At 44.8% G+C, this 14,267-nt stretch overlaps 1 protein-coding gene across 1 annotated transcript; it reads right to left on the minus strand.

Moving 5' to 3' along the window:
* Positions 1-3,445: 3,445 nt before the first annotated feature.
* Positions 3,446-4,648, minus strand: LOC136510268 (uncharacterized). Its single transcript, XM_066504779.1, has one exon. It carries the CDS (start codon positions 4,646-4,648, stop codon positions 3,446-3,448), a length of 1,203 nt encoding a protein of 400 aa, XP_066360876.1.
* Positions 4,649-14,267: the final 9,619 nt, after the last annotated feature.

The raw sequence follows: 14,267 nt of genomic DNA on the forward strand, positions 1-14,267 counted from the left end.
TTGTGACCCCTTAGGATACCAAAGACCAACATCTTCTGTGTTCTTCAAGTATCTCAATATCCTCTTGGTTGCTTTCAAATGACTCTCTCTAGGAGAGGCTTGGAATCTAGAATACATGTGCACACTAAACATGACATCTGATGCGGTGACATAGAGTAGGCTACCAATCATTGATCTGTATTCCTTTTGATCCACCAAGTTGCCACTAGTGTCAAGATCTAAGTGACCATTAGTTCCCATTGGTGTAGTCATAGCCTTAGAATCTTGCAAACCAAACTTCTTGATCATGTCCCTTATATACTTGCCTTGACTCACAAAGGTTACATTCTTCATTTGCTTGATTTGTAATCCAAGGAAGTAAATAAGTTCTCCAATCATAGACATCTCAAATTCTTTTGCCATCATTTTTCCAAATTCTTCACAAAAGTCTTGATTGGTTGATCTAAATATGATATCATCCACATATATTTGCAATACAAATAGATCCTTGCCAATCTTCTTTGTGAATAGGGTTGTGTCAACCTTTCCCATTTTGAAACCTTTTGAGAGAAGAAAATCCCTTAATCTCTCATACCATGCCCTTGGTGCTTGTTTCAAGCCATATAACGCCTTCTTCAACTTGTAGACATGGTTAGGCTTCTTGTCATCTTTAAATCCTGGTGGTTGTTCAACATACACCTCTTCATTGATGTACCCATTCAAGAATGCACTCTTTACATCCATTTGGTACAACTTAATGTTGTGAGCACATGCATAGGCCAATAGAATCCTTATTGCCTCTAATCTTGCAACTGGTGCATAGGTTTCTCCAAAGTCAAGTCCTTCCACTTGTGTATAACCTTGTGCAACCAATCTTGCCTTATTCCTCACAACTATACCATCTTGATCTTGTTTGTTGCGAAAGACCCATCTAGTGCCAATAACATTGTGATTTCTTGGTCTCTCAACTAACTCCCAAACTTGATTTCTTATAAAATTGTTGAGTTCATCATGCATGGCATTTATCCAATCAACATCTTGCAAATCATCTTCAATCTTGGTTGGCTCAATTGATGAGACAAAAGAGTAATGTTCACAAAATGAAGTCAATCTTGATCTAGTTTGAGCACCACTTTGAATATCACCAATGATATGATCTAGTGGGTGGTCTCTTGCAATGTTGATGGGTTGAAGTGTTGGAAGTTGATCATTTGCTTGAGATGGTGAACTAGCTTGTTGATTTTGTACATCATCATGGATTTGCACTTGATCATGAGAACCACTAGCTTGTTCTTGCACTTGGGGGATCACTTGAACTTCATCATCATCAACAACTTGTCTTGGCCTAATGTCACCAATGTCCATGTCCTTCATAGCATTAGCAATTTTTCACCTCTCACGTCATCTAGATTTTCATTCTCCTCTTGAGATCCCTTGGTTTCATCAAATTCCACATCATGTACTTCTTCAAGTGTACCACTAGCCAAATTCCAAACTCTATAAGCCTTGCTAGTTGTGGAATATCCAAGTAGAAACCCCTCATCATATTTCTTCTCAAACTTGCTTAATCTTGTGCATTTCTTGAGAATATAGCATTTGCATCCAAACACTCTAAAGTAAGCAATATTTGGCTTTCTTCCATTCAAGAGCTCATATAGGGTCTTCTCAAGCATCCCATGGCAATAAAGATGGTTGCTACAATAGCAAGCTATGTTGATAACTTTGGCCCAAAAGGAATGACTAACATTGTACTCACTTAGCATTGATCTTACCATGTCAATCAAGGTTCTATTCTTCCTCTCAACAATGACATTAGATTGTGGGGTGTACTTGGGTGAGAATTGATGTTTGATTCCAAGGTCATCACACAACTCATCAATCCTTGTGTTCTTGAATTCACTCCCATTATCACTTCTAACCTTCTTGATTGTGATTTCAAACTCATTTTGGCATCTCTTGGCAAATGACTTGAAGATATCAAATGTGTCACTCTTGTCACTAAGGAAGAATACCCATGTGTATCTTGTATAGTCATCCACAATCACAAATCCATACTTATTGCCACCAATGCTTGTATATGTAGTTGGCCCAAACAAGTCCATATGTAAGAGTTCAAATGCTTTGCTAGTACTCATCATACTCTTCTCAGGATCGGTGTTTCCAACTTGTTTGCTGGCTTAACATGAACTACATAGCTTGTCCTTCTCAAAGATCACATCCTTCAAGCCTCTAACTAAGTCACGCTTCACTAATTTATTCAATTGTCTCATGCCAACATGACCAAGTCTTCTATGCCACAACCAACCCATGCTAGATTTGGTGAAGAGACATGTTGAAAGTTGAGTCTCTCTAGCATTGAAATCAACTAGGTAGAGGTTCTCATATCTAAAGCCTTTGAAGATCAAATTTGAACCATCCACACTAATGATTTCCACATCATCCACACCAAAGATGCACTTGGAACCGAGATCACATAATTGGGCAACCGACAATAGATTGAAATTCAAGCTCTCAACTAGAAGCACATTGGAAATGCTTAGATCATTGGATATAGCAATCTTTCCCAGCCCTTTCACCTTGTCTTTTCCATTGTCACCAAAAGTGATACTTGATTGAGTTGAACATTCTTGCATCCCTGGTCATATGTTGAGTGCACCCACTATCAAGCACCCAATGCCTTCCTCCGGCTTTGTAATTGACCTACAAGAAAAGATCAATTCCTTTTAGGTACCTAAATCTTTTTGGGTCCTCCAAAGTTAGTGACTAAGGACTTAGGTACCCATATAGCTTTCTTCTTTGAGCTCTCATTGGGTGAACCTATGAACTTAGCTTTCACACCATCACCACCCTTGGTAAGCATGTAGCAAGAATCATAATGAATGGAGGATACATTAGTGAACTTGATCTTGCTCTTGTTAAGTTTGCAATGTTGCTCTACATGCCCAACTTGCTTGCAACTAGTGCAAAACCGACCATTGCCCCTCATAAAGCTAGACTTTGGAGTTGCAAAGGCTACCTTGCCTTTCTTGGGGGTATAGCCCAATCCCTCTTTGCAAAGGGAGAACCTTTGGCTACCCAAGCACTTAAGCAAGCGGGCCTCACCACCATAGGCTTTGCCTAAGGCATGAGTGAGCTCATTTACCTCCTTCTTGAGGGTTTCATTCTCAACCATTAGTGAGGAATCACATGTGAAACCATCACTAGTAGATGAGGTAGAAGTGGATGTGCTACAAGAAGGGTTAGTGGGAGCAACAATAATAGGCTTATAGAAAGATTCATCAATTATATCACAAGTTTAGCCTTTGTCACATATTTTAATTTGCTCCTTTTCATTTTGCTCAATAAGAGAAGAGTGAGCTTTCTCAAGCTTGGAGTGAGCTTTGCCAAGCTTCTCATGGGCTTCCATTAGCCTCTCATGAGTGGCATTGAGCTCATCAAAGGATTGCTCAAGAGCTTGAAGCTTCTTTCATAATTCTTTGCACTCCTTTCTCTTTATGTCAAAATGATCACGAGCATCATCAAGCATGTCCATTAGTTCATCTTTAGTGGGTTCATCATCATTATCACTATCACTATCACTCTCATCATCGGATTGTACCTTATTGGCCTTAGCCATGAAGCATGTCGATGGAGTGTCAAATAGTGAAGGCTTGTCATTAATAGCAATGCTTGCAATTGCCTTCTTCTTGCTTGATGTCTTCCTTTCATCATCACTATCATCTTCATCACTTGTGGAAGCATCACTATCCCACGTGACAATGTGAGAGTAGTTCTTCTTCTTCTTGTGAGTGGACTCATTCTTATCCTTTTTCTTCTTCTTGCCCTTCTTGTCATCATCATTGTCACTATTATATGGACAATCCGCAATGAGATGATCCTTGCTATTGCACTTGAAGCATCTTCTTGGTTCATCCTTGCCCTTGGATGAAGACTTCTCCCTTCTAGCATGATAGCCCTTCTTCTTCATGAATTTGCCAAATCTCTTCACAAAGATGGCCATCTCCTCATCCTCATCTTCACAAGCATTGGAGCTATCATCATCACATGATTCCTCTTGTTTAGCTTTGCCCTTTCTCTTAGATGATGATGTGGCTTTGAATGCCACACTCTTGTTCTTTTCATCCTTCTTCTCCATCTCTTCCTTGTCATCCCTATAAGTATCATTGGTTACCACATCACCAAGTATTTGATTTGGTGTCATGGTATCCAATCCACTCCTCACAAGTAGGGTGACCAACATGCCAAATCTTGAGGGAAGACATCTCAAGAACTTATGAGAGAAGTCCTTGTCCTCCACATTCTCACCAAGTGCCTTGAGATCATTGACTAGCACTTGTAGCCTATTGAACATCTTCGGCACAGTCTCATCTTCTTTCATCTTGAAACTTGCAAACTTCTCCTTCAAGATATATGCCTTGGCTCCCTTGACCGCTTGAGTGCCCTCAAATGATTCTTCTAGCTTCTTCCAAGCATCATGAGCCATTTCCAAATTCTTGATTTGCTCAAATACATCTTGAGAGATTGCATCATGAATAGCACTTAGAGCAATATCATTGTTTTGTAGCTTCTCTTCTTCGGCGGCGGTGGGTGCCTCCAGATCGACAACCTCAAACTTCTTCTCAACCACCAACCATATCTTCTGGTTGATTGATTTGATATGGGTGGTCATCTTAGCCTTCCAATAGCTATAGTTTGTGCCATCAAATTGGGGTGGCCTTTTGGTATTGTTGATTTGAGCCATCTTGACACCGTAGGATGTTAAGCCTCAAAGAAACGGTGACCACGGCTCCGATACCACTTGAAAGGTCCTAAAATGGCTAGAGGGGGGGGGGGTGAATAGCCTAATAAAAATTCTACAAACACACTAAACAAAGAGGTTAATAAAACAAAAGGCTAATAGCAAGTTTTGCGCTAGCACTACCAAAAGGTTGCAAGCCACCTATCCAACAATTCTAGTTTCTAAAAGTTCTATGGCACACAAAGGGCTAAGACTATTCTAGCTAGTGAGCAAGCTACTAAACAAGTCTAGAGCTACACAAGCTACACTAGAGAGAACACTAGCTACTCTACTTTGCAAGAAAGTAAACAATTGAAGTGCAAAGGTAGAGTTGAGGGGGTTATACCGACACGGTGATAAATGAACCAATCAATCGATATACACAAGATGAATCCTCGGCAAAGAGATGACACAATGATTTTTACCGAGGTTCACTTGCTTGTCGGCAAGCTACTCCTCGTTGTAGCGATTCACCCACTTGAAGGTTCACGCACTAATAGGCTTTCAATGCCTAACCCGTAACCAGGTGCCGCACAACCAACACAAGATGGGGATCCACAAGCTACGAGCAATCCACTAGAGATGCCTTTTGTGAACTCCCACGGGGAAGGCTCAAGAACCCCTCACAATCCACCGATCGGAGCCAGAGAACAAACACCAACCTCTGCTCAACGATCCTCGCTGCTCCAAGCCATCTAGGAGTCGGCAAACTCCAAGAGTAACAAGAGAATCCATAGCAAAACACAATCACCAAGTGCCTCTAGATGAAACCACTTCACTCAATGCACTTGGATGCTCTCAATCTCACCAAATGATGAACACTATCAAGCAATGTGAGTGAGAGAAGTTTGGCAAGGCTCACTAGGTGTGTATGGCAATCAAAATATCCAAGAGAGTGAGCCTCAACCGGCCAAACCACTTATATAGAGGAGGCAAAGCTCAAAGAGCCGTTGGCCCCTTCACATAGCTTCTACACGCATGTAACACCCCGGTGTTATGCCTGCATTTAGTCACTGCAAATCATACATATCATGCATCATCAAGCATCCAAATCATACATGCCTAATCATATAAATAACAATTGAAACACTGCTTCGAAACATTTGAAACATGTTGTGAAACCTGAATGTTGCATACCTTTGTTAGAATTGTTTTGCCCTGAATTTTGCTTGCTAGGTTAGTAAAACATGGTTGGCTACTATTGTAAATCATCTAGGATTGTTTAGTTCAATTTTTGGAGCAAGGTTTGTATTCAAATTAATTCAAAATTTGGCTTCAAAAATAAATTCCCAAAAATTAGGGTTTTGAGTTAAACATGGACTTTGAATTTACAATTCAAAATCTAGAAAGAATTTGGCTTTGGTCATAAAAGCAAAGTTGTAGATAATTAAATTCTAATCAACTTTCATTTTTGGTACATTTTCAAAAGATGTCATTTTCTTGCTCAAAATAATATTTGAAAGATGGCATTTAAAAATTCCTTAAAAATATATTTGGAAAAGGACTTTTTCTCCTTCGCGGGCCGCCGCCTCGCTTCTGGCCCACGACCGAAGCCGGCCCAGCCAGCCTCCCGCGTGCGCCTCGCCTCGCTCGGCCCAGCCCAGCACCGCACCGTGCCTGGCCTGCCTCCGCGCGCCTGCCCGCTGACGCGCCGCGCCGCGCGCCCGACCGCGACAGAGCTTGCCCGCCGCGTGGCGGCCATGCGCCGTCGACGCCGCCGTGCATCGCAGCCAGCCTGCGCCCACGACCACACGCCCGCCTACACCTGCCGAAGCCAGTGCGCTCGCTGGCTCATTCCCGTGCTGCCTCTCCTCTCCTCCAGAGCCGAGCGCCCCAACTCTACCTCTCGCCGCGCCCACGCACCCGCCGGCGAAATCCGCCGTGGCTCCTCCACCTCGGCCAGCAAGCACGCGCCCATAGCTCCGCCTCGCTCTCCTTCAAGTCGTGCTCATGTTTGCTCCGACCGCCGAGCCCAGGTAGCGCTACCTCAAGCCCCGCCACCAACGTCCATGGCGCCGCCGTGCTCGGCCGCCATGGAAGTCACCTTCCTTCTCTTCTCCAGCCCCGCCTAGCTACCCTACCACATTCGCCATCTTCTCGCACATCGCATGCGCCCGCTAGCTCGCCTTGTCTCGGCCGGAGATGGCCGCTGGCCTCATGGCCGAGCTGTGCCGCCGCGCCAGTGCAAGCGCCGGCGTGGCCTCTGCCTCGGCCAGCCAGGCCGAATGGCCGTGGGCCGACGCCCTGCTGGGCCGTCTTCCCCCTCCCTTGCGCTCGGGCCGCGCAGGCCAAAAGTGGCCGTGGGCCGATGAAATCCAGCGGGCTGGCCCAGTAGCTGTAGGATAAATGGTTTTCAATTTATTCTTTATTATTTGAAAATGGAAATGGTTTGAAAAATGTTTGGATACTCAAAGTTGCTCCAAATCTGTGGAAATAAATTTGTCTAGGTTCCTTATCATCAGATCTACTTGGAAAAAATTTCTGCATGTCATTTTTGAAATACTTTTCTGTAGAACTTTATTTAATCATGTATATTGCTGATAACTTGAAAAATGTGTACAAAAATCTATAGGCTTCAGAAAAATATGATTCTAAGTTTGTTAATCTTCCTATGTAATGTACTACCTAGGAAAAATATGTTTCATGCATGTGCTGTGGGAAAATTTTGAGGTGTAGTTCAAGTACCTTTAATGGCTGATTTTTGTTATTTTAGCTAGAGGGCAAACTTTGTATAAAACATGCATGTGATAATTTTTGTACAGTCATTGTATACTATGAAGAACCTAGGAAAAATACTAACTCTGTTGTTTGACACTCTTCACAGTTCAAAGTATTTTTATGTTCATAATCCTGCCATAGCTTGTTATTTTTGTGTAGGCTAATCCACTCATTCAAATACCATGAAAATCTGATAATAGACTGCTTAGGGTAGTAATGTGCTATGGTAATTTTCTAAGATTTTTCTAAGCAAGAAAAATAGAGGTTGCTATTCAAACCTATTATTAATTAGAGTTTAATTAAGCATTGCTTTATGTGTTTAAGAAATTAGCAAAGCTTTGGTGTATCTTTGAAGCATTTCATAAGATATGTTGACTTAACATATTAGTAGTAGAAGAGAATGCAGTAGATAACATGTGCTTGTAGTATATTTTCTTGGATGATGTTGACTACCTTGCATTTAAACATATCCATTGTATTCATCTCATCCGATGCGCTGATTGCATAAGCACTTACGCACATTGCATCATACAGGATCGCAAACCGAGAACCCAGTCGTCATACCCAAGGAGCCCAAGGAGCAGTTCGAGGTGCAGCCGCAGGAAGTGCCCGAAGCCGACGAGGAGGGCGTTGAGGAACTTCCGGAGTGCCTAGATCACCGTCCGAGCTCCTTCGAGAGAGGCAAGCCCCGGAGCATTTTCTCCCGGTTTGCAATTATTAATTAAATGCTTTACTTTAATTGATGCATTACGTTTAGGAGTTGTTTGCAACCGTTGCTGCATTATACCTTGTTTACCTTTGTTATACTATATCCTTGTTACCCTGGTACCCGCAGTCGAGTCAATGCTTAGCTGGCTTAGACCGGTAGAAGTCGGGTGATTTTCTGTCACCTGCGAGCTATAGGTGGTTACCTGGATCTGCTTGGATGACTATGAAGTCATGGTATAACTAAGTGTTAAATGAAGTTGAGACCGGACGGAGACTTGCAGAGTTTTGGACTATAGTGTTTCCGTCTGTGTCGATTAAGGACCGACCGTTGTTGGGCCTCGAGTCATGTTGAACGCATACCTTACATTTAGCTGGCCGGATAAAGTACCTTCCGACCGCGAAGCTAGAAGATTTTTTGGGCCGAGTAGATTGCCCGCAACGCACTGTGCCGGAGCAGGTGTGGTAGGACACGGGGGCGAGATGATAAGACCAAAGTGCAGTCGGTCTGCCCCCGGGTACATGTGGTTCCTGGCAAACTTGAGATACCTAGAAAGTTGACTCGGTGATCAATATCTCACTTTAGCGGGTGAGTGAGGTTTGTGTAAGGAATAAATCACCAGCTGGTTAGGAATCGATTCGAATCGCCATCGCTCCTAGATAGTGAGCACTTGACTTGAGTTACTTCATCGTAGTAAATGTTTATGGAACACTTGGACAGTTATAGTGAATATGATGATATGGAAGTTGTTTAATGATCATTGGTTATCATTATCTGCTTAATCACATGTGTTTACTCTAGTATAGGTGCAAATCTAGTCGACAGGTTAATAATAATTAACTTGGCAATAATGCTTTTAGAAAGGTTCTTGAAATGCTAAAAATGCTTCTTTTGCAAATGAGTCAGCTACCCTACTATAACGCCCTTCATAATCCTTGGTGTCATTTATTTTCGGTTATATCGGGTAAGTCTAGCTGAGTACCTTCTCGTACTCAGGGTTTTATTCCCACTTGTTGCAGATGGGCAGATGTATTATGGCTACTGTATCAACTGCCTTTATCCTGCGATGGGTGATGCTTAGGACCATGGGCATGGTTATTCCTTACGTCTCGTCTGATGCTTTTGTTGGAGATGATCATTCGCTGGCACTATATTTAAACTCCGCGTGAGTATGTGTGGTTTGAACAAATGGCTTCCGCTACTTTTATTCGAACTGGTTTTGTAATAACTATGTTGAAACTCTGATGTATCTGAGATTGTGAACTTTTATGTAATATGTGATGGTGACCGCTAAACTTATTACGATCTTGGCTGGAATGGAAGTTGGTTTGAAATCCTTCGTGATTTCACGGACTACCGGGTTATATGGGCTTAAGTTTGCTAAATCGTCTGCTCTGGCGGATGATTTTCTTACTAAATTTCGTATAATTGGTCGGTTCTGTTACAGCGCGCACCGGATGCACTGAGTCCAGTCGCCCAGAGCCATCCACGTGTCAGCTACGTTCAACGTCGTCCATTCGATCCCAATAGTCGGCATAGTGCTCGCGCCCCCTTAATGTTGCACCGGACGCGTTATAGGAACTGACCGGACGCGCTCCTCAGAGAGTCCGGTCGATCACAGAAATAACACCGAGCAATCTTTCAGCGACCGGACGCGTCCGGTCGCTCAGACCGGACGCGCCCAGAGTCTGGTGCTCACTTCACAGCTCAGCTCGTGTGCCTCGACGGTGCGACTGGACGTGCTACAGGCGAGTCCGGTCCAACCGACTCACCAAAGTCCGGTCGAACACAGAGAGGATCCAGAGAAGTCCTAGAGCGACCAGACGCGTCCGGTCAGAGGTGACCGAACTCCCTCAGCATCTGATCCTCACTGGACAGCAACACTGACACTAGGGTTTACCACCGGACGCGTCCGGCGCCACGGGGGCCAGCGTCCGGTGTGAGTGTCCGGTCACTTCTGTGACCCTTTTCTCATCTCCAACTTCTCCACCCTTGCTCCCAAGTGCTAACCACCATGTGTAACACCTTTGTGCATGTGTGTTAGCATATTTTCAAAGCTTTTTCAAGGGTGTTAGTCACTCACTAGAATCTAAATGCATATGAATGAGTTAGATCATCTAGTGGCACTTTGATAACCACATTTCACTTGCGAGTTCTGCCATCTTGATAGTACGGCTATCAATCCTAAATGTGGTTACACTCTCTATAGTGTCTTAACCACTAAAAACAAAAGAGCTCCTATGCATATACCTTTGCCTTGAGCCTCTTTTTGTTTTTCTCTTTCTTCTTTTCCCATGCTTGAGCACTTGATCACCATGATCTTGTGGCATCTCCTCCTAGCCACCAAGCTTGCTCCATCACTTGGGGTACCAACCTATCTCTTACACTTAGAGCAAAGGTTAGTACTAGGTTTCATCAATTAACCAAAACCAAACTTAGGGCTTTCATACATTAGTTCTTCTCTCCCTCAACCACCTTGCCTTATGGGCCTTAGCTTTAAGCCCACTAGAGGCCCAGTGGTTATGCAACACGTGCCTCCTTCGGTAGCCCTGCCCATGAAAGGCGAAGGCCTAACCTCCGCCAGTCTTCTCTAGCCGCATAGTTGATTCATCGTCTTCCCCCTAGTGACCTTCGCGTCTTCTTCCCGAGCGCCGCCTTGAAGCAATCTTTGGGCCTTCACTGAGACACCTCCACTACCCATGGACCTTCGCAAGGTCAGATGTCATAGGCGAAGGTCACTACAAAATTCCTGTCAAAATAAACAGGACATCCCATATTCTGGCTTAGTCCGCTAGATGTGTGATGAAGAGATGCGAGGGGAGGATAGCCTTCGCGACCAAGCTATCTGTGTCCCAATAGGAACATAACATGGTAAGAGCTGACGAGGCATGGCTCGCCGCAGTCGATGAGGATGCTAGGGAGGAAAGACTGATGCCAACTTCGGTGCGCGTTCGTCCATTGTGTCAGCATCTGGTCTTGGAATGAGGAACATGTCTTGTATTTTGATGACAGGCAAGGTTCATATATAAGGGTCTCTATGTAGTGGGAGTTCACTGATGGCGGAGCCAAAAGGAGGATGCATGGTGGAGCATAGCACTAACAGGACTGGTATCAAGTAGGATGATGCACACTTGCCATTTTGCTAGCACCTCTACATTATATCGATATCCCGTCCTGACAACAATAAGGAGCACGATAGAGGTCATGAAGATGGTTAGGTGTTTTTAGTGCTTGCAAGATTCAAGCCACAACTCTTAGCACATATGCTTATGCGACAATGCGAGACTATGCAAAGCAAATTGGCTCTGTGGGCTGTAATTACAAGTTTACCTAGGAACACTCTTCTTTATGAGCATAATTGCTTTGTTGCCCCGTGAGATTTGTGTTTCTTGCTTGGGTCGAGTACATTTGTTATTCAAAGATGCCAGCTCCAATTTATCATTCTTGCAAAAGGTTCATGTCTGAGTCCAGTGAATCTTACAACACATCCACAACTTGACTTTCAAACTCTAGAGCCACTGCGACTAAGGGAGGCTCTTGGAATTTTTTGCCATTATTTTCTGGTGATAGTGTTCATCGTGCTTTCAGTGAAATACAATAAAATTTTTCTAACACTGTTGGATACTAATTCAGAGATTTTACTCGAATTCAATTTGTTAATCTCTGCTCAATGACCGTAGATTCTTGGAGTAACACCAATGTTTAATTATTTTAGTTGACGTGTATCCATACAACGGGCACCCTCATTAACATGATATATATGACTTCACATGAGATTAAACTTATGCTCGACTCATATCAGTCGAATAAGAAAGAGATCGCGAGGGTAACACCCATTAAGGGCCTATTTGGCATAGCTTCACCAACAGCTTCATAAAGTGTTGTGAGCCGTTTTTTTCTAAAGACCCCTCTTCAAAATAGCTTCATGGGTGAAGCTGTTTTTCCCTCCTCTCACAAGAGGATGGGATGGAAGAGAGCTAAAAAAATAGCTTATCCCAGTTTCACCTAACACATGTGGGGCCTAGCATGCACAAAAGACTCCTTTTGCCCAGGCAGAGAGAGAGAGAGCTATGAGCTCGCAAGAGGGAGGCGATGGGGCATGGCCTGCCGGAGCGCGACCTTCAGGGGTGCTGCTCACTGGGGCATGGCTTGCCTGGGGCACGTTCATGGGAGCGCAAACCACCGGGAGCACGGTTGTTGGAGCATGGCTCGTCGGGGCGTGGCCCACCGGGGTATGGCCACTAGGGCACGATCGGCGGGGGCGGCGGGACATGGCTACCAGGAGCCATGTGCGGATGAATGAAGGAGAGACATGTCGCATCAGAAGAAGATGGCAGAGGCCACCAGAGCTAGGAGCGCGCCGCGGCCCCAGACCACAGGTGAGCGGCGTGACTGTTGTCGCTGGGGCATGAGCGGGCGCGAGTGCCACGGTAGCCGAGACAAGGTGCAGGCGGCGCGACCGTTGTGCCGAGGCACGTGTGGATGTCGGAGCTCGCGAGGCACGTGCACCTAGAGCTCGCAGAGCGCTTGCGGCCACCGGAGCTCGCGAGGCACGCGCGACCTTCGAGCGAGGCTGGGCTCACGAGGCGTTCGCGGCCGCTGGGGCCCGCAGGTCACGCCGGGGCTTGAAGGTGTTGGCGCAGCCATGACTCATGGAGGAAACCGATGGGTAGGAGAAAAAATAGGAAAAAAGTGGAAAGGGAAAAAATGGGGGCCATTGTTGTCATTTCATTTATTTTGTCTTCCATCATGAGCTATTTTGCAAAACAAGTTGAAAAACAGCTTTAGCTTCGTTGATAAAGATGTTGGTTGAGGTGAAACTTTAAAAAACAACTTCACTTTAGCTATGCCAAACGGGCCTAAATGTACTTTTGAATTTCCTAGAGCTAGGTGACACGTGGCACTAAATTTATTAGTTGGTGACAAAAAAAACATCAACATAAGGTTGTTTATTAAAAAAAAGCACACCGATCTACCGCTTGCATAATCAACCAAATACTTGTGCTTTGTATGTACTCGTGATGAAGCCACAACCGCCCTATCGTACCTTCCTCTCTGGCTGTCCGAGAGCCGGGAGGGACTAGGAGAGCGCAATGCGGCGATGGGCTGCTGAATCATGGGCCTATTTGGGTGGCCTGCGTGTCAGGTTGAATGCCTGGTGGGTTGTTTCAGGCCGTGTTGGGCTTTAAAATCATGCATGGATGATCTCATCTCATCGAAGGCCGATAAAGAAAAAAACACAGTGGCTCTATTAGCATAATTTTATCGGCAACACTTGCACATGGTGGTCCGGATGCATGCGTCGCGCCAGCTTCGTTTCCAGCGCTCGCATCCAAACCGCCTGTTTCAGATCCGCTGTTCACATTGCTTAGATGACTCGCCCCCGCCTCTTCCACACTGGCGCGGCGCTTGTCTCTTCTAGACTGCCTGAAAGACTCGCACCCGTCTCTTCCACAACATCACCGCGCGACATGTGCCTCCTCCCCACACCGCTGACGGCGGTCTGCACCTCCTCCACGTGTCGGTGGCCGTGGCTTGGCCCTGTGCTTGCAAAAAGAAACACTCGAATGCAACATACATTTGAAACAGATGAAACATTTGGGACATACGCTTGCAACATGTGTATGAAACATATACAACATCCAGATAAAACAAGTTCAACATGAAAAAAACACTTACTGCAACATAAGACTAAAACAACTGAAACATTTGGAACATACTGTTGCAACATATGTGTGAAAAATATGCAACATCCAGATAAATACAGTTGCAACATACGTTTGGAAACAGATGAAATATTTTGAACAAATGCTTGCAACATACTTCTGAAACACTCGCAACATGTGCAACATCCTCTAATCTACTTTTCCAACAACCATAAAAAACAATTGCAACATACCTTTGAAATGACTCAAACACTAGAAACATACATTTGCAACATATGGAAGGGGAAGCCTGGGCCGGTCGATTCTAGCCGTTGGGGTTGGAGTTGGTGATGAGTGGCGGCGCACGAGCACCACCGCCACCAATATCGGGCTTGGCTCGGCGGGAGACGGTGAGGGATGGGGGGCGAGGATCACCATGGCC

This window comes from Miscanthus floridulus, chromosome 16, assembly GCF_019320115.1.
Source record: "Miscanthus floridulus cultivar M001 chromosome 16, ASM1932011v1, whole genome shotgun sequence".
Taxonomy (NCBI): Eukaryota; Viridiplantae; Streptophyta; class Magnoliopsida; order Poales; family Poaceae; genus Miscanthus; species Miscanthus floridulus.